At 32.4% G+C, this 19,857-nt stretch overlaps 1 protein-coding gene across 2 annotated transcripts in view; it reads left to right on the top strand.

Annotated features, from left to right (window-relative positions):
• MGAT4C (MGAT4 family member C) overlaps nt 1-3,224 on the top strand; it is a 371,748-nt gene extending 368,524 nt beyond the window's left edge. For both annotated transcript variants that reach the window (XM_057557029.1, XM_007165925.2), the window contains exon 5: nt 1,759-3,224. In XM_057557029.1, the coding sequence (XP_057413012.1) occupies nt 1,759-2,900 (1,142 nt within the window). In that variant the 3' untranslated portion in view covers nt 2,901-3,224. The remainder of the gene's footprint in view (nt 1-1,758) is intronic.
• The last annotated feature ends 16,633 nt before the right edge of the window (nt 3,225-19,857 follow it).

Consider the following 19,857-nt stretch of genomic DNA (forward strand, 5'->3'; position numbering starts at 1 on the left):
AGACACTTTGGATCCAAGAAATAACATACTACATTTAATGGATTTCAAGACATTATAGATTACAGAAAGTATCATGATCTAATTGATGCATACTAAGAAAGTACAAGCATTATCAGTTTTAAGTTGTAAGATGCCATCAGTTGTGATATACAACCTGATTTTAAAATATTTCTGTGTGAAGAATATGAGTTTTAGAATAAGTGATACACCGTGATATCATGAACTTCTTAGTAGATCGTGTGGAGACCACAAAAATTGAGTTCCCTGCTAAGAAGTGTTTATGCAAATGAGTTTGTGATCACCAGGTTGAGGAAATTGTAACAATTCAGCTTTCTTTAGATCTTTCTTTCTTCCATTTCAAATGTCTACTGCTCTTACACACTACTTACTAGGTATTACACCTTGCACGAGTTTCCTCATCTCACTGTGACTTAGTTTCCTTATCTATAAAACAGGAATGTTGATAAGTGCAAAGCTATCTCAAAAGACTGTTTTGAATATTCAAGATGCATATTACATGTAAAATACTCAGACTTCTGCCTTTTATGTAGAAAGTATTCTATAAGTATTGGCTGTTATTGAGTATTAATGAGGGCTGGTGGCTTGAGTTAAATTGTAACATATAACATGTTAGCTTTTCAGTAGAAGATGGGATGGTAAGCCCAGGTATTTCAATGAAACATGCAAATTCCTACCTCTCTAATAGACTAGTAAAAAAAGATTTTTCTTGGAAGGGGCTTTTTCGTATCGTGCAAATCAAATCATGTAGGTGTCTGTCTTGAAACAGTGATCTTGGTGAATATAAACATTTCCCTATTTTCCTAATGGTGGTTTTGAAATTTTATTCAGTTCTGAGTCATGGTGAGAATGAGAGCTTTAAAAAGTGAAAACATTTTAATTAGAAGACATCTAACGCTTCTCAGAGGTGAACTGCCATTTCACAGGGTTTTATTTTATTCTCTAAAAATATCTAATTTCTAATTTTAGGTTTTAAATATCTGAATAAAAATTTCACCAGACAAAATTACTACAGAATGTGTTTTACAATAAAGAAATCAGTAATGTTCATGTCTTAGAACAATATATCATATGTTTAAGCAATAATGCAGGTTTTCAAAAATAGCTTATGATATTGTTTTCATTCTAATTAACATACTAGATAAATTTCAAAATAAAATTGTGAAGTCCAGTTATGAATTATTCGGGTACAAGATAATAACAGTGATTAAAGAAGATGAAAATATATGACATGTTTTCTATGAAAAATTTAAAGATGATTAAAAGAATGAGTGACCCTTAATTTTCTTTTTCATCATTTGAGACTAGTTTGTCATTCTTAACTGGATGAATTCCTGTCCCTTTTGCAGGTTTTTTTTTTTTTTTTTTTTAAAAACAGTGTCAATGTTATTTAAATATCTATCTTCTCTAATGGGCATATATGAGAACATTAAGCTGCAGAACACTTTAAACCATATATCTTATTTCATAAACAAATGTTTACAGCAATAGAGCTCATACATCATTGTGCTTAAGATGCAGTTTTTCCATAGAAAATATCAATTATATATAAAGTACTATAGCCTTTAAATATTTAGCACAAGTCTTTAATGACAAAATGTTCTATATATAATCATTCACTTAGATTTACTTAATAGAGTAGCAGGCTTAAAGAGAAAAGAACTTTTTTTCTTTTTTTCTATGTTATTCAAAATCTAATTTCACATTTAATTTGTCTTCCATCTGAATTCTTTTGTTCAGGGTTTCTTACAATTGGACTTTCATCAGTGAGACGAAAAAAAGGAAATTATTTACTTGAGACAATCAAGTCAATTTTTGAGCAATCCAGCTACGAAGAGTTGAAGGAAATTTCAGTGGTGGTTCATCTAGCTGACTTTAATTCATCCTGGCGTGAGGTCATGTTACAGGATATTACACAGAAATTTGCCCACCATATTATTGCAGGAAGATTAATGGTTATACATGCTCCAGAGGAATATTACCCAATCCTGAGTGGCCTTAAAAGAAATTACAATGATCCAGAAGACAGAGTGAGATTTCGTTCCAAGCAAAATGTAGATTATGCTTTTTTGCTTAATTTTTGTGCCAATATTTCAGACTATTATGTAATGCTTGAAGATGATGTTCGTTGTTCAAAAAATTTCTTTACTGCCATCAAGAAAGTCATTACATCCCTAGAAGGAACTTACTGGGTAACCCTTGAGTTCTCTAAGCTTGGCTATATAGGAAAACTTTATCATTCTCATGATCTCCCACGTTTGGCGCATTTTTTATTAATGTTTTATCAAGAAATGCCTTGTGATTGGCTACTGACTCATTTCCGCGGTCTGTTGGCTCAGAAAAATGTGATTCGTTTTAAACCATCTCTCTTTCAGCACATGGGTTATTACTCATCATATAAAGGAACTGAGAATAAGCTGAAAGATGATGATTTTGAAGAGGAGCCATTTGATATCCCAGATAACCCTCCTGCAAGTCTATATACCAACATGAGTGTTTTTGAAAATTATGATGCAAGCAAGGCTTATAGTAGTGTTGATGAATACTTTTGGGGAAAATCACCATCAACAGGAGATGTCTTTGTGATTATATTTGAAAATCCGATTGTAATCAAAAGAATTAAAGTGAATACTGGAACAGAAGATCGACAAAATGACATTTTGCATCATGGAGCCCTAGATGTTGGAGGAGATATTAGATATTTTAAACAAAATAGACAATGTGTTACTTACATAAGACTAGGGGAATTCAAAAATGGAAACTTTGAAGTATCTGATGTAAATCAAAAAATTCCATTTGATATACATTGTATGAGGATATATGTTACCAAAACACAAAAAGAATGGCTGATTATTAGGAGTATTAGCATTTGGACTTCTTAGCCAATTGAATCAATATGTCCAGTTACTGAAGCAGGTCTTCCTGTTTCCTTTTTGACTACCTTCCTCTTTTGCTCCCTTTATCCTCTGGAGGGAAAACAATGGATCAGATGTTGAAAAACTCATTTTGGCAGTTTTGATTTACACATTGTCAGCATACTTTTACTCTAATACACACTTACATTTATTTTAACTTCTGAAGTTTATCAGTTCACAGTTAATGCTACTTTTGTTTATGTTTTAATGTTATCATATTACTTTCAGAATTTCATCTGAATGTCAAAAAGTGACACGAAGGATTTCAAATGAGAAAATGTAGTTTGTTGGATGGTGAATCTTGAAAAGTAGTTGCTACTGTATGCACTTAGTTAAGAAGTGACTTCATTATATCATCAGATAACTTTTATTAAGCATCTCTGTGACTATGCAGTTGGTTAGAATGATAATGGGTTTTTTTTTCTTGTAAACTTAGGTTTCCATAGACTTCTGTACATCTACAATGAATACCTCCTTATAGAAGTGATGTCTTTACAACAGAATTTTGTGTGTAGGTGGGGTGATGGAAAGAAAAAAAAAAGACTTAAAAAATATCTTCCCCTGATTACATAAAAGGGGACATTGTTCAATGTATAAAAACTTGAACACCTATTGTCAATAAATTTTCTGTGGGAAGCAGTCTTTTTCTAGTTTCCCTTTTGCAAAGAAGTTATGCTCAATATTTTCAGGTTCCATTGGGTACCTGCATTTAATAGAAGAAATTAAAGAAGGCTTATAGTTAGTCCATTCTTAACGAACATTTTCAGTATATGCAGAAAATTTTTGAAATTGATTTTATATGTTTTGTATTAAAATTCATATGATTGAAACCATTGTGATTTATCATATACTTTTTTGGAGTTCAAATGGACATCTTATGAAGGACAGAAGTAAACAGAAATCAGTCACTTCTTCTACACACAGAGCTAGTTCATAGCAAAGCTAGAATGAGAGATCAGATATTCTGATATCCAGACAATGTTCTTTCCCTTATGTAGAGATTGGTCTTCACATAATTTATGCTTTTGGTTCTCTGGTACGTGAGTCTCAGATAATAAGTTATTCTATCAGAAATAGCTTGTATAATTCTTCTGTAAGTCATGTTATCATTCTGTAAAATAATCCTAAAGTGTGCTAAATGATGCTCTTGTGGTATATGCACCCAAATGGTAAGCAAACTTGTCAAAATTTTACCGTGAGGGACTTGACAATAGTATCCACACCATGGGTGCATTAAAGCAATTCAGGACACCTTAGTGCATCCTAAAAATCATTGTTTTTTCAGAATGTCCTGAGCTTGTCTCATCCTTTTATTTTTTGGCAAACAGCAAAGGTGAAGGGGTTTATTACAAAGAGAAATAAAGAGTACTTCATGGATGTTTATGGAAAGACTCAAATATACTATTATATAGACAAATATATATACATATATATATATATATATGGAGAGAGAGTGCAAGAGAGAGAGATATTAGACTTGGGATAATGAGAAGGAATAAGGAATTCCTCTTGTTCTTGCTTCCATCCTGAAACAAAATTCTTAGGACTCACTGGTATGATACAGTCCAAAAAATGAATGGAAAGTATTTTATTAATTCTATTCAAATCAACTAAATTAGAAACTCAGATTTAAAAATTGGGAAATATTTTCTTTTATTGATACAATAGCTACTGTGTATTTTCTTTGCACCCAGTTGCTATAGTGTTAGATAGAGAAAACAATGAACCTATAAGTATTAATATTCTGTGACACATCTAAGTCTTAAAGTCCAAAGAAAAGATGAATACTGCCACTAAACTAAACTAAACTAAACTAACGGTAATAACCTTTGCTTTCATTTGGAGGATGCTTGCCAGACACTTAAAAATATTCTGTTTTCTTGGCTTTTCTCACCCTCTTTTATTAACTGGCTAATCATATATATAGTATTCTACGCATATCTCAGAAATCAGAAATAACTTTTCTGCACTTTCAATGATAAAAGGTACACAACAAAGTCATATAATACCAAGACCTAGGTAGACTCCATGAGGTGAGTTGTAAACTTTTACATATTCTTCTGGGAGTGTTTCCAAAGACCAGCCATTGACATCAACTTCTGGAAAATGCTTCAAGAAAGATTACTTAAGGTAACAGTGAAATTGGATGTTTGCTGGAGAATTACAAATGCTAATGTGAACCAAAGGGATCACATTTCATCTTAAATTTGATCCTTTCATTACTAAAACTGGGTTTGACTAAGCTGATCAATCACCTAAGACTGTCTCTATGTTTTCTTTACAAGTTGACTGTGGGTCAGCTTTCTAAGGAAAGACTTTGACAAAGAAAGCTTCTCCATTATGGATCAGGGCGACAAATAACCTTTCTCTTTAAAAAAAAAATATGACCAAACATTCTTTATCTTTACATGGTTCAATGCTGTATATCCTATATTTTAAAATTCTGAATAAGGCTCTAATAATCTTGTCTCAGAAACACAAAGCAAAAAAGACAGGTTTAATTATATTCTGTTATTAAGCATTATGTGAGATCTCTGCAATAATTTTAAAAATACATATATTAAATTCTTTGTTACAAGTACCCATTCAAAAATACTGGAATGTGACATGAATAGCTGAGTTATTTAATTGCTATGAAAATAAGACGCTGACAGGTTTCAAGCACAAAATATGGTATGACCGTAAATAACGTCTCGATTTTTATACTTTAAACTGACTGAAAGATTACTTACACTTAAAATTCTTCTTAAGGGAGCCTTTTCAGTATTTATGGACATCAAAGAAAAGCATCTTGGAAAAGCACAATACAAGTTTGGAAAATAAACATTTTCGGAAAATACACATTTTAGCGGCAATAACAAGTGTGGATATAAAAGAAGTACATAAAACTTGTTAATGCAAGCACTTTTACATTCTCACTGAAAAACTATAACCTTGTGCAATTTATAAAGTAGATATTTTCCAGTTATAAAAATATAATTTGGAAACCAATGTGTCATTTAGAACTATTTCTGTCATACAGCTACACTCATGACACTGGAACATTCCATTTCTTACTGAGCCAGTATTCTTGGGGAATTTTTATAAAGCTATCATAGAAAAACTGGCTGTACAATAATGGTGTATAAATGAAACAAACATATATGAAATATATGATATGGCAGGGAAAGCACTTGCTCTTCTAGATGTCCGCACGGCACATTTCACTCAATATTTGCCAGTTTGCAGCATGTCCTTTAGAACATTGCTCCCACGATTAACACTGAAAACTGCTCTCAATCTCCTCTAGCAGTTGAAGATGAAAATGTAATTCTCTTCTTTGGCCTCATCAATATATCCATTAATGCAACACGTTTTTTTATCACCATACTACTGACTAATAGAGCCCACACTCCAACTTTATATTATATGATCTACTGATAAAACATGATTTGCCATTTTGTACATGTTCAATTGATTCTTTGAAGATTTCTTCTAAAATTTAATATTAATTTCAAAAGAATTTCATTTTGTTTCTTCTGACCCATGATCCCACACTTTCCAGTTCTTGATTCTGTCATTCAGTGTTTTAACATAGCCTCCCAAATTTGTGTTACCATAATTTAATATGTATGTCTTTTGTCTTCATAGGAGATACAATAGAAGAGTCATGCAGACCTGAGTTTGAAACCCAGATCTACAATAACTAGTCTCTAGATGTGATAAAATTTATTTAATCTCTTTGAAACTCAGTTCCCTCATCTGTGAAATTGGAATAATTTTACCTTGAAGGATGTTAGAGCTGGAAATCAGATAACATAAACTCATCAAGAAACTTATGTTTCCATTCTTTTTAGCCATGTTATACATGTGTAAAAGGATATGGCCCTTCAAAACACGGCCAGAGACCTTCATCCTGATCAACAGGAATCATAAACTTGACTACGCATTAAATATGTTACCCACCCTCCTTTTTATATTATGTCCAAAAGAATGTCATGTAGAATTATGTAAATGCCTTCCTAAAATCGATATATTTCTGTCATTCTAATCTATTACTTTAGAAATCTTATTCAAAATTTGTAACATTTGTTCCTAATGTTGTCATTGTAAATATTCTTTTAAGAAATCTAAATTCATTTACTTTGAAAAATAAAGAAAAAGAAAGGCTTTTTGTAATTTCTAAAATTTTGCTTAGAATCTTTATTAAGCTCATAGAGCTGTGGTTTTCAAAAAAACATTTTTTAATGTTGACTTCCTGTTCTCTGGTATCTTTTCCATTACTGGCAAAAGTGACCAGTGCAATGATATAAATGACCCAGGCCATGATGTTCAAACTTGGAAATAGGCAGCTTATCCCCTTGACTACCTTGAGTTTCAGTGTTTGTATTTCTACTGCTTTGAATTTCTTCTCTATTCATTTCAGAATTATTCCTGTTAGGAGGGGAGAGGCTGCAATGTGATTTGATTAGTTCTTACTTTTTGATTTTCCTTTGCTTTTTTTTAATATAAATTTATTTATTCATTTTTGGCTGCGTTGGGTCTTTGTTGCTGCATGCGGGCTTCCTCTAGTTGCAGCGAGCAGGGGCTACTCTTTGTTGCAGTACGCGGGCTTCTCATTGCAGTGGCTTCTCTTGCTGCAGAGCACGGGCTCTAGGTGCGCGGGCTTGAGTAGTTGTGGCACATGGGCTCTAGAGTGCAGGCTCAGCAGTTGTGGCTCACGGGCCTAGTTGCTCCGCGGCATGTGGGATCTTCCCAGACCAGGGCTCGAACCCGTGTCCCCTGCATTGGCAGGCGGATTCTCAACCACTGCGCCACCAGGGAAGCCCCCAAAGTAGTTTTTTATTTGAACAATTGCTTCAGCTTCCCATGTCACTCTGTCTAGATATTCTCTTCGAAGAATTACTCAAAAGTTAAATTCACTATGTGAGAAAATATGTAAGTTGTATATGCTCATAGAAAAATACAATCACATTAAGAACATAGAATGTTCACATTTCATGTCTTATAGGAGGATAAAGCAATACCCTAAATAGCCAGCTCTTTAAAATGGCTGAATCAAACATACAGTGAAAAGATTCTCAATACCTTTTCTATTAAATGAAAATTTTCATGAGGCATATGCTCATTAAATTTAATATACAGGAAATTATCACTTTAATTGTTGGTTAAGGGTAAACAATGACAATGAATAAAAAATATTTAGAAACTGAGTCTATACTTTCAAAATACTACGTGTTTGTTAATGCAACTTAAACCACAATAGCCAACATAACCTACAATCTTTCTGCCTAACTGCAGATAAATACAATTTTAAGGTATAAAAATCACCAAAAGTCAATGCATAAATAAAGCAATGGAGGCTGTTAGCACTCATAATTGAAAGCTAATTATAGCAAAAATATTTAATTTATGGTATACTCAAAGATCTGGAAAAGATGTAGAGAAGTTTTCCTTCTATCTACCCCCTCCTCCTTCACTTCACTGTGTGTCACCGAGGAAACAGAGTGCCCGAAGTACCACACAGAGAGAGATGGCAATCCCATTTTCAATCTCCAAGGTTTTAAACTCTGTTACAAACTAGACATTTAAAAAATACTTGTATTAAATATTAAATATAAATAAAATATTTTTATTTTTTAAATGTCTAGTTTGTAACAGAGTTTAAAACCTTGGAGATTGAAAATGGGATTGCCATCTCTCTCTGTGTGGTACTTCAGGCGCTCTCACCTAGAAGGGTGGAATAGAGAGGATGGAAGGGAGACGCAAGAGGGAGGAGATATGGGGATATATGTATGTGTATAGCTGATTCACTTTGATATAAAGCAGAAACTAACACACCATTGTAAAGCAATTATACTCCAATAAAGATGTGAAAAAATACTTTTATTATAATTTCATCTAAGACATTTTTCTTATTGAATAATAATCTATCATTTTATCTGTGGTATTTCCCCAACTATTTGAAAAAAATTCTTAAAATATTGTATGCATTTTTCCCCATGAAATACCTCACATTGGTTTAAGTGTTTGACATTTCCTATATTACCATTTTAAAATAATCTATATAGTTCACTCCAACTTTTAAATATATTTATATTTTGCCACACACTGTTATTTTACATTTTTTACTTTATCAGTAAGTGAGAGTATATTTCTAAAAAGTTAAAATAATGATCTCAATTCTACCAACTTTTTCTCTTTTAAAGTAGTCTGGTTTTGACTACAAATTACATCTGTAATCTTACAATTGTGTACCACATGAGACTGTGTCAATAGTTGGCAGAAGTTTTTCATTCATATTAGAAAATAAACACATTAACAAACTACAGCTTGCATTTTAACAATGAGTACTGTTGAACAGTATTGAGGATTTACACGTTTCTTTTTATAACGCATTGGATCTATTCTTGAATTAGAATTCCTTACCTACAAATAATTATACTATTAATAAAAGGATAAATTTAAGAAGAATAATTCCCTAAAAACTAATTTCTTTGATTCATAAATCAACCTATCTAAGTCAGTTATTTTCAAAAGGGCAAACTGATCTCTGCTAATGGAATGAACAATGGCTTTTCCCTAAATGAAAATATTTATAACCTTAGCTTTTTATAGAATTACAATAAAGAAGCTTTCCCATTTGAGTAAATATCCAAATTAAAAAAAAATTTAATTATGTTAATGCAATTTGTACTTCTATTATCAACATTTCTCAAGTTCTAAATCATATATAACTGAGCACAAAAATTTTATTACATGTGTTATCTTGATCCACCATAATTTGATAATCAATCATGACCTCATTAGTGTCCTTAAAAATCACTTAGAATATCCAATTATTTTGGACAAACATTTGGAAAATGTGTCACTAATAGTCAAGAAGATTTCTAAGGCTTACGTGTGTATTTGAAGTATCTGTAATTTAATGCTTGGTGATTTGTTCAGTTAAATTCATGAACCAAAGTACATATTTCTACCCTCACTTTCTGCTGATTCCTTGTAACCATTCTCAAACACAGAGTGGTCAAAAAACATCCTCTCAAAATATTCTCTATCATATCAAATTGCTATGAATTGAGTGATAATAATAACTGATTGCTAATTGAGCTTTGACAATTGATGAGATAATCCTTTCAAATATTGTGGTAAGGAGAGGTTGCTGGGCAACCAAAGAATGTAAAAATCACAACAGGAAATACCGCATACAAGAGCTGGAAGGATTCAGACTGAAAATCTTTGCTTCATGATTTTGCCTAAGGCAAGTTATCTTTCCTCTCAGCGTTACAAATTACCATGGCTCAACTTTTTAGTCTACAACACTCCTCAAATTTTTTCTCCTGCAAATCAAAATTTGATTCTTGAGACTGTCAAAAGACAATATTACTTGACCAAATAGATCAAGCTCACTCTTAATGAAATCAAAATCCCAGATTAGACTCAAAGCTGTATTTTGTTTGCCATTTTATAAAATGGGTAAACTGTTTTCTGCTATGGGATGTTACAACAGGAGGTCCAAATTAATATGGGCAATGATGAATCTGAGTCATGTGTTTCCTATAAAATCGATTAAAAATATATATATATAAGTGCCCTTCTAGTTAAAGCAAACTAAACTGATCATCTTTGAAAAGTAAAAAGATATTTTGTAATATTTTTTTCTGATAAATCTTTCAACTGGACAAATCAAGTTAATGTATTTATAGCTACACATTATCAACACACCACCAATAAGTAGGTACTTAATAAGTAGTGATCTGATACACTACTAAAAATAGCTGTCATACACAGACCTACTAGAGAATGGACTTGAGGATATGGGGAGGGGGAGGGGTAAGATGTGACAGGGTGAGAGAGTGGCATAGACATATATACACTACCAAATGTAAAATAGATAGCTAGTGGGAAGCAGCCGCATAGCACAGGGAGATCAGCTCGGCGCTTTGTGACCATCTAGAGGGGTGGGATAGGGAGGGTGGGAGGGAGATGCAAGAGGGAAGAGATATGGGGATAAAAGTATATGTATAACTGATTCACTTTGTTATAAAGCAGAAACTAACACACCATTGTAAAGCAATTATACTCCAATAAAGATGTTTAAAAAAAGAAAAAAGAAAAAAAAAATAGCTGTCATAAATTCCATTCATACAGTGTCACCCTAACATTTAGTATTTTGTTTTGTAAGAAGAAAGTGACATTAGTTAAATTCTTTTGATGCCTATTTTATTTTTTCAAATATATTTATTTACTATTAATGTAAATTGTATTACTATGAATAATTAAATTTATTATAAATACATTAATTTTCACCATTTTTCTGACTTTCATCAGTAAATTTAATAATTGCTGCAATAAAGTTTATACATCACTCTCACAATACCTAAAAGATTTTACAAGGTGCACTTTTACTTAATACAATAACAATCTCCATGCCACTGCTTCACTGTATTTTAATCTCATAATTTATGTGATTAATTTTGCTTTTTTAGCCATTTTAGGAATCATAGAGATAGAGATTGTACAGGTACAAAAACACCTTTTGGGTGAATTAGGGAACTAGCTTTACATACTATGTCAACATTCTTGATAAGTCAATTTATTGGTCTTAGCATATAAAATATAATGTAAAACATTAATCATTTTAATTTAAATTGCTTACAATTTCTCCATTTGGTTTAAAAGCAAAATAGTGTCTGGGTTGTAAAAGCAATAGGAATTTGGAATAGTCTAAGAATAGTAAATGTGATTTGTTAAACCAATAATTTTCTTCAGAATATATTCAAGACAATTTATTAAAATGAGTGCACACAAGGAAATCAGTTGTGCCCAAATAGACTTAAAAATGACAAGAAACATATGGTCATGTTAGAGCTGGACTATACTGACAAAGTATTCACAGGTTTTAAAGTAATCTAGGAGGATTTTTAAGTAATGTGTCTACATTCATATCACTTTAACAGCTTTCACTGACTTGACCCAAGAATTTAGGTTCTATTTCCAAGAAATACAAGGAAAAAAACCCTAATTTTTTCAATTTTGGGAAAAATTCAGGGGTTTTTTTGGATAGAATTTATTAATTATGTTAATGAATCTACCATAGAATTCAAAATTTACCAGTTGATTCATTCCTTAATGAAATGTGAGTGACGTAGGAAAGGCATTGTTTCATCTATTGACAATATTAACAAATTAAATACTTCCTTACAAACTGAGTGATTAAATCGTGATGTTAATAATTCATATTTAATGTAGGGTAAAAGAGGAAGACAGAAAGTGAGACTAAGTTATCTAGGTTCCAAAGAAAAGGCACCTGAGCTGATAAGAAAACAAAACAAGTCTCTAATTTATAGATTATTTGTATAGTCTCAGCATCTAAAACAGTGCTTACATGTAAATAACATGTTCTGAGCAACTGTGAAACAATGGTTTAATGACTTCATGTACATTTCATTATCTTATTTAATAAATGAAACACATTTCATTATCTTATTTAATAAATGAAACAATCATGTAAGACAAGAACTATTATTAAACTAACAGCATATGAGGAAATTGGAGTTTAGTAACTTGTCCACGGTCAAGTAACTAATATGTGATGGAAAAGAGATTCTGTCTCAAGTCTGTGTAATTCAAAGGTCCATGCTCTTAACCACTAGTGTATATCACCTCCTAATTATGATGCGTTGATTGACAATGAATGCATATGGCTATGAAGTGATTATTTAGAAGATATGACTATACTAAAAATAATATAAAAGTCTAAAACTGAATTTAGATTGAAGTTCTTTCATATGAAATGTTTTTTCTCATTTTTAAAAAATTTGAACATCTAAGATGTTTCTACAATTTATTTTACTGTACTCAGCTACAGCCTGGAAGTTTAAGGTTGTTTGGTTTTTTTGTTTTGTTTTGTTTTGTTTTTTCTAATTCCAGTTATTTGAGAAAGAAACAAAACTTATGGACTCTGGGTGTATTAAAGGACTCCCAAAGTTGTAAATTTGAATTACTGCATTATGTGATAGTCTTTCATAACTCCAACCCCAAATCTGCCTAATCGGTAGTTTGGCAATATGTGTGAAATATTTTTGGTTGATTGAATTTTTTTAATTTTCAGTAAATATTTTGGAAAGGTTGGAAAACACCAACAAACTTTAAAGTTGCATTATCAGCTTACATGTACTGGGTGCTTAGTATGTATGGAGTATTCTCCTAATAGGTACTTCTGTTACTTATTAAAACAATGGTTTTTACAAGTCATTATGCAAAAGAATCACCTGGATAGTTCACTGAAAATGCATATATCAGACTACTGCATTCTTATGGTACACATAGTATGGGTCTAGGAATTGGTATTTTTAATGTAGTCCAGTTAACACTGATGCAGATGGTGCATGAACTCCTTTCAGAAATACTGCATTAAATCCTACCAGCTCTATTAAGTAGGAATGACTATTATTCCTACTTCAGAGATGAGGTATCTCAAGTTAGAGTTATGCAATTTGCTCAAGATCACACAGTCGAGTTGGATCAAAACTCTGACCTTGAGAGTGAAACCCTAAACCCAATTCTTATGAACACTATTATTCTTTACTTATATTTACCTAAATTAGTAGCTTTTAAGTCTGGTTGCTTGTTAACATCACCAGGGAAGTATTTTGCTCATTCCTCAGCTTCTCTCTTAGAGAGTCTATCATAAGTGCTCTGTGGTTTCCAGGAATCAGTATTTTAAAAAAAAATCCTAAGCGATTCTAATGTGCAACAATGGAGGACAATTGAAAATCACTGTACCTCAGTAAAATTCCAAAGTTTCTCATTTATCCAAGTTGAAAAGGCCATAGATTAAGAAACGAGATAGAAGGTGTAGATTTTCCTTTGTTGTTCCCTCCCTGCCCTTGCAGTTCATTTCAATACTATTAGAGTTGGATTGAAAAATACAAGCTCCAGCCAACTTCCTATTGCCTTGTTGGGTCTACAGAGGTCATCATACATGCTTTTCTATTGAATCTAGGATTGTAGTTTTGTTTTGTTTTTTTAAACATCTTATTGGAGTATAATTGCTTTACAATGGTGTGTTAGTTTCTGCTTTATAACAAAGTGAATCAGTTATACATATACTTTTATCCCCATATCTCTTCCCTCTTGCATCTCCCTCCCACCCTCCCTATCCCACCCCTCTAGATGGTCACAAAGCGCCGAGCTGATCTCCCTGTGCTATGCGGCTGCTTCCCACTAGCTATCTATTTTACATTTGGTAGTGTATATATGTCCATGCCACTCTCTCACTTCATCCCAGCTTACCCTTCCCCCTCCCTGTGTCCTCAAGTCCATTCTCTATGCCTGTGTCTTTATTTCTGTCCTGCCCCTAGTTTCTTCAGAACCATTTTTTTTTTTTAGATTCCTTATATATGTGTTAGCATATGGTATTTGTTTTTCTCTTTCTGACTTACTTCACTCTGTATGACAGACTCTAGGTCCATCCACCTCACTACAAATGACCCAATTTCGTTCCTTTTTATGGCTGAGTAATATCCCATTGTATATATGTGCCACATCTTCTTTATCCACTCATGGATAAAGATAAACTTCCCTGGTGGTGCAGTGGTTAAGAATCCACCTGCCAATACAGGGAACACGGGTTCGAGCCCTGGTCTGGGAAGATCCCACGTGCCGTAGAGCAACTAAGCCCATGCACAACTACTGAGCCTGTGCTCTAGAGCCTGTGAGCCACAACTACTGAAGCCCAAGAGCCCTAGAGCCCATGCTCTGCAACAAGAGAAGCCACCGCAATGAGAAGGCCACACACCGCAACGAAGAGTAGCCCCCGCTCGCCGCAACTAGAGAAAGCCTGCACGCAGCAACAAATACCCAATGCAGCCAAAAAATAAGTTTAAAAATTAAAAAAATAATAAAATGTGTTGATGGACACTTAGGTTGCTTCCATGTCCTGGCTATTGTAAATAGAGCTGCAATGAATATTGTGGTACATGACTCTTTTTGAATTATGGTTTTCTCAGGGTATATGCCCAGTAGTGGGATTGCTGGGTCATATGGTACTTCTATTTTTAGTTTTTTGAGGAACCTCCATACTGTTCTCCATAGTGGCTCTATCAATTTACATCCCATCGACAGTGCAAGAGGGTTCCCTTTTCTCCACACCCTCTCCAGCATTTATTGTTTGTAGATTTTTGATGATGGCCATTCTGACTGGTGTGAGGTGATACCTCATTGTAATATTGATTTGCATTTCTCTAATGATTAGTCATGTTGAGCATAGGATTAAAGTTTTTTAAAAACAGCATAAGTAAATTTTATATGGGTCTTGGCATACACATTTTATTAATTGAAACCTAGGAATCTTCATCTTAATACATAAAATATAATGGTGTCATCTTTTTAATTTATTAAAATACAAGAATATATTTTTTTTAAATGTAAGCTGAATTACCTTCCTTTTTTCCATAAACTTAAGTAAACTCATTCAAGAAAGGGAGAAAAACTACCACTTAGTTAAACTTTGTTTCTTCTTTTCCATAAATAAATAAATTCTCCAAATGTCAACATATATGTCTTTCCTCATGCAGTCATAGCCCATATTATCCAAATCTCTAATTTATTTGTTTTTCTTTTTCCAGTAACTGGGTACTTTAAAAATGTATTTATATTTGTTAAGTTTTCAAATTTCTTATAACAGATAGAGAACACACTGGCTTGCTCTGAGTGTTCAGAGAGTTTAAGGTTATTGATATAAGCCTTGATATATATTTCCACAGAGAAATTAAAATCCTTACTCAAATACCTGTAAAGTGTCCGAAACCTTGGTGATGGCTGATTGAGCCAAAGAAAATCAAAGGCAATGAATAGAATAAATTATGCACACACACACACACACATACTTTTACACACACATTCACACATAGTTCCAAGGAGTCACATACATTAATTCCAACTTACAAATTCTCATTATTATCTGGCTGAAGAGAATCATGTCTAATTAAATTCACTTGTAAAAGAAATCTGGTCACTTAATCTTTTTGAGACCAATCAATACATTCATATGTTGATGTTTTGCCTTATTCCAAACGTAATTTTTTTCTCCGCAAGGTCTCTAGCTAAAATGAAGTAATTTTTCATGAATGAAGAGATCTCATAAATAATATTCTGAGGTCAATTTTTATTTTGGACTCACAGGATTTTCAGATTTGATCTACATAAAATTAGTTTCAGGAACACTCATTTGTATTACTTATTTTCTCTTTGCAAACATTACTGGAAATGTTAGCTATCAAGCTTGAATTTAGGGGACCATATATACTTAAAATACAATGTATAGAGATTTCTTATAGTTATTTGATAGTCTCAAGATAACCAATTTTATCTTTAAGCTTTCCATTGATTAGTATAGAAGAAATAACATTTTCCTCTAAGATGAAATGAAACTTGTTCTTTGTCAAACACCACTTAAATCAAAGGATTTATAATTAAATACTCTCGATTGATTATGAATCTGAAATGCCAGACAGTTTAACAAATTTGTTCAAAGTTTCATTGCTAGTTAATACCAAAGACAAAAATACAAATCAGTGTTGTTTCTTCAGGCAATGCTCTGTCTGAGATTAATCAAATTTGCAAATGCAAAAAATATATATGCATTCAAAGAACTAAGATTAAAGAAGATTACCTTTGCTTATGTACTCAGGTGCACAGTAGAATGAAACAGTTGGGTTTAATAGTTTCACTAACAAATGATAAGATGACTGCTTTGATTAAGTACCCTTATATTCTAGAAGTTTCAAACTAGGTAGGTGATGGTGATGGGTTAAGTAGATAGATAGATAGTTATGTCAGTTTTAGAAAAAGAGACCTACAGCTCCATCCATAAGCTTAGCAAAAATAAAAGAAAGTGAGAGAATGTGGCCAAATCAGATAGGGATAAATATGAATGAATAAAGAAAAGCCTTCAAATTAATAACTAAATGATAGGACATCATTTTTTTATGTCTTGGTATTATTGTTCAAACTTTTAATAATATAAAAATGAATGTTTCATAAATTATTTTGGATACAATCATAGATAATATAACCATAACACAAAATTTCTGGATAATAGAAAGTAGAAAAATAAGCACTGATAATTTAAATTATTCAGTGCAGCTAAATGTCATTTATTTGTCAGCTATTTAGTGAGCACTCTCTGAATTCCAGGCATGTCCCTTTCTTAACATAATCTTACAAGTCAGTTTTGTGCACATTTATTAAATAGAGATAGTCTATGAAAATCTGTCTATTTTGAAATGTTGAAACAATTCAGATAATTGAAAAGGTGATTGATCTGATAATCTTAGATCTGTAGACTTGGCATGAACCACGGCACACACTTGGACAAAAAATGTCAATTCTAAGTAAATTTAATAAATAGCTGAAAGTTCTAATCATTCAGAGTATAGGACAAGTTCTGCTTCAAATTCAAGTTTTCACTTCATGAAAGTCACATTTGTTCATAATTATTCCTTCTCCGGCTCTAAGTGTGGTTCACATCCAATTGTTGAGATTGTCCTTTTTCCCAAATTCACAATTTTCATAGCAGTAAGGAACTAACAAGAAATGTTAAAAGCAATAGATTTTATAAAAAATCTTCACTCAACGTTCAACAGCTCTCTTTAATTGAAAGAAAATATGTCTACAGAAGTTAACGCAGATTTCATGAGCTTTCAGCCAAGGTAACCAGGAAGGATTCATGAATAACTTCCACATTTGACAGAAAATAAAAGGCTCCAAACTCTACATAATAATCGAAGGGAGATCAGTGATAGTACATTTGCATTTCTCAAGGGCTTTCTGGAGCCTCAGGATCTTACCTGAAAAATGAGTATAATATTAGGAATTTCAGGCATCAGTCCGCAGGGGTATCTATTTTGGGATGGAGGGTTTTTAACAAATCACATTACCTAGGTGGCAACTAATTCTACTTATCCATATGGCTGACTCTGTAGGAAAAAAAAAAATTATTGCTGCTAATAGTTTCTCCTTTACCATTGAAGTGTCAGAAGAAACAGTAGGTGAAAGCTTAAAACCTAGCTGCAATATTGGGAAAAAATAATTGTAGTTTTCAGAGGAGTTGCAGTTTTTCTGGCCTATATATTAGATAAGGGTATTCCATAAATAGATAATGTTCTCTGTATCAGTAAATATAATTACCCTCATCTAGTCAATTTCCTTCACTTGGAAATTTCCTTCCTTCCTTATGGTTAAAAGCATAGTTTAATCAAGATAACTTTCTGGTTTAATGGATGTTGCTTAAGGTCCTGAAATAGAATGATACTATTAGTTCATCCAGGTATAAAAAATCTCTAAATTCTCTCCATAACTATCATTCCAAGATTCGAGGGCCAATGTTACCATAAAATCCTTGTGGACCCACAAAGCATATAAAGCTCACTGACAAGGAAACTTACTCTTTCCTAATCAACTCTTTTAAAGTCTTCAGATGACTTTTATAATTACAGTTTTAATAGTTGCTAAGGGGACTGTAATCATATTCTATGGTTACGTTTTCCACACACCTCACTGAGGTATACAAAAATAGTGAAAAAAACTGGACATAGTCCATAGTCTTACTATTCTGTTTTGATGATAGGGAGTGATATTGACAATGGGTAGTCAATTCTTATTGCTTGAGCTCCATCATCACAGAATAACCTTGAAATCCTAATGAATTCCTGGAGCTTTAAATTGTATTTAATGCTGCCAGTCTGAGCCTCCCCATTATTTTAAGGTCAATGAAAAGTGTATATCAATTTGTCTATATATAGTATGATGTGAGTATGAATTCTTACATAAGCAAAGTCAGGATAAAAAGGGAAATTCAAGAAAATAGGAGACTGTGTTTTGCTGTTTTTGTCAGTTGCTCATATTGTATCTAGCATGGAAATTTCCTTAGGGTGAAGTTTGTATGGAGACAAACACATGAAATATTCCTGAGGTAGTAAGACATAGAAAAAGAGAATAAAGGAGGAATTTTTTGTGGAGGATGACTGTAAATTAGAAAATAAACTATATATATATGTAATATATACTATATATAATTCTTCTGACTATAATTTAAATCTTATAATTTCATTGTTCACTAGTACCATCCCCAGACATATCCCCTTTGTTTTTTAACGTTTCTCGCTCTCTGAAATGGAAATAACAAAAAAAAAGAGATGTCTAAATATTCATGTCATGCATTTTTTCTGATCTCGTAAAAGTTTATTTTTATCATTTAGTTGGCTTTTCTCTGTAATAAGATAGTAAAAATCTCAGTGTTTTGAGGCTGCTAAACAATGCCCATACAGTCGACCATCTCAAGAATTATTATAAAATGATGGCGTTAGATGCTATGGGTCACACTTTGTAAATCTGACTGCAGCAGGACTAGAATATTAGTGAAAGTCAACAGACATTTTCTTACCTGCTACCAATTTGTAATTCTTGCCTTGGTGGCCGTCCATATATTATAAAAAGAATATTGTTTTCTAATTTATAGTCAGAAAGTCATTGGAGTGACTAAGATTCTGTTCTTGAAGTAGGTATTAAGTTCATTGTCTTATTAAAAAGTGCATACAGCACTATAAATTTGTGTGAATAAAATGATTTCTTTTAAGCGAGATGTAGTTTTATAAAATAAAGTGTCATATCTTATATAAATAAATACAGTTTCAGTAAAAATCAAGCTAGTAGTAGGAGGAAATTGTTTCAACTTATGATTTTCACATCAAATTTAGAATTTTTTGGAAATTTAGTTTAATAAGAGTATACAGTATGGGCCCATTCGTGTCATATGCAAAGAAACACCAACTATAAAAAGTCAGCCTTCAATTCATTCAAGACAGTCTTCAGAGTCGTTTCCCTATTCACTTCACAAAGTATTTCCAAATATAGAACAGTACAGCTTATTCTGCCTATG

The sequence above is a fragment of the Balaenoptera acutorostrata genome, chromosome 11 (genome assembly GCF_949987535.1).
Source record: "Balaenoptera acutorostrata chromosome 11, mBalAcu1.1, whole genome shotgun sequence".
Classification (NCBI taxonomy): Eukaryota; Metazoa; Chordata; class Mammalia; order Artiodactyla; family Balaenopteridae; genus Balaenoptera; species Balaenoptera acutorostrata.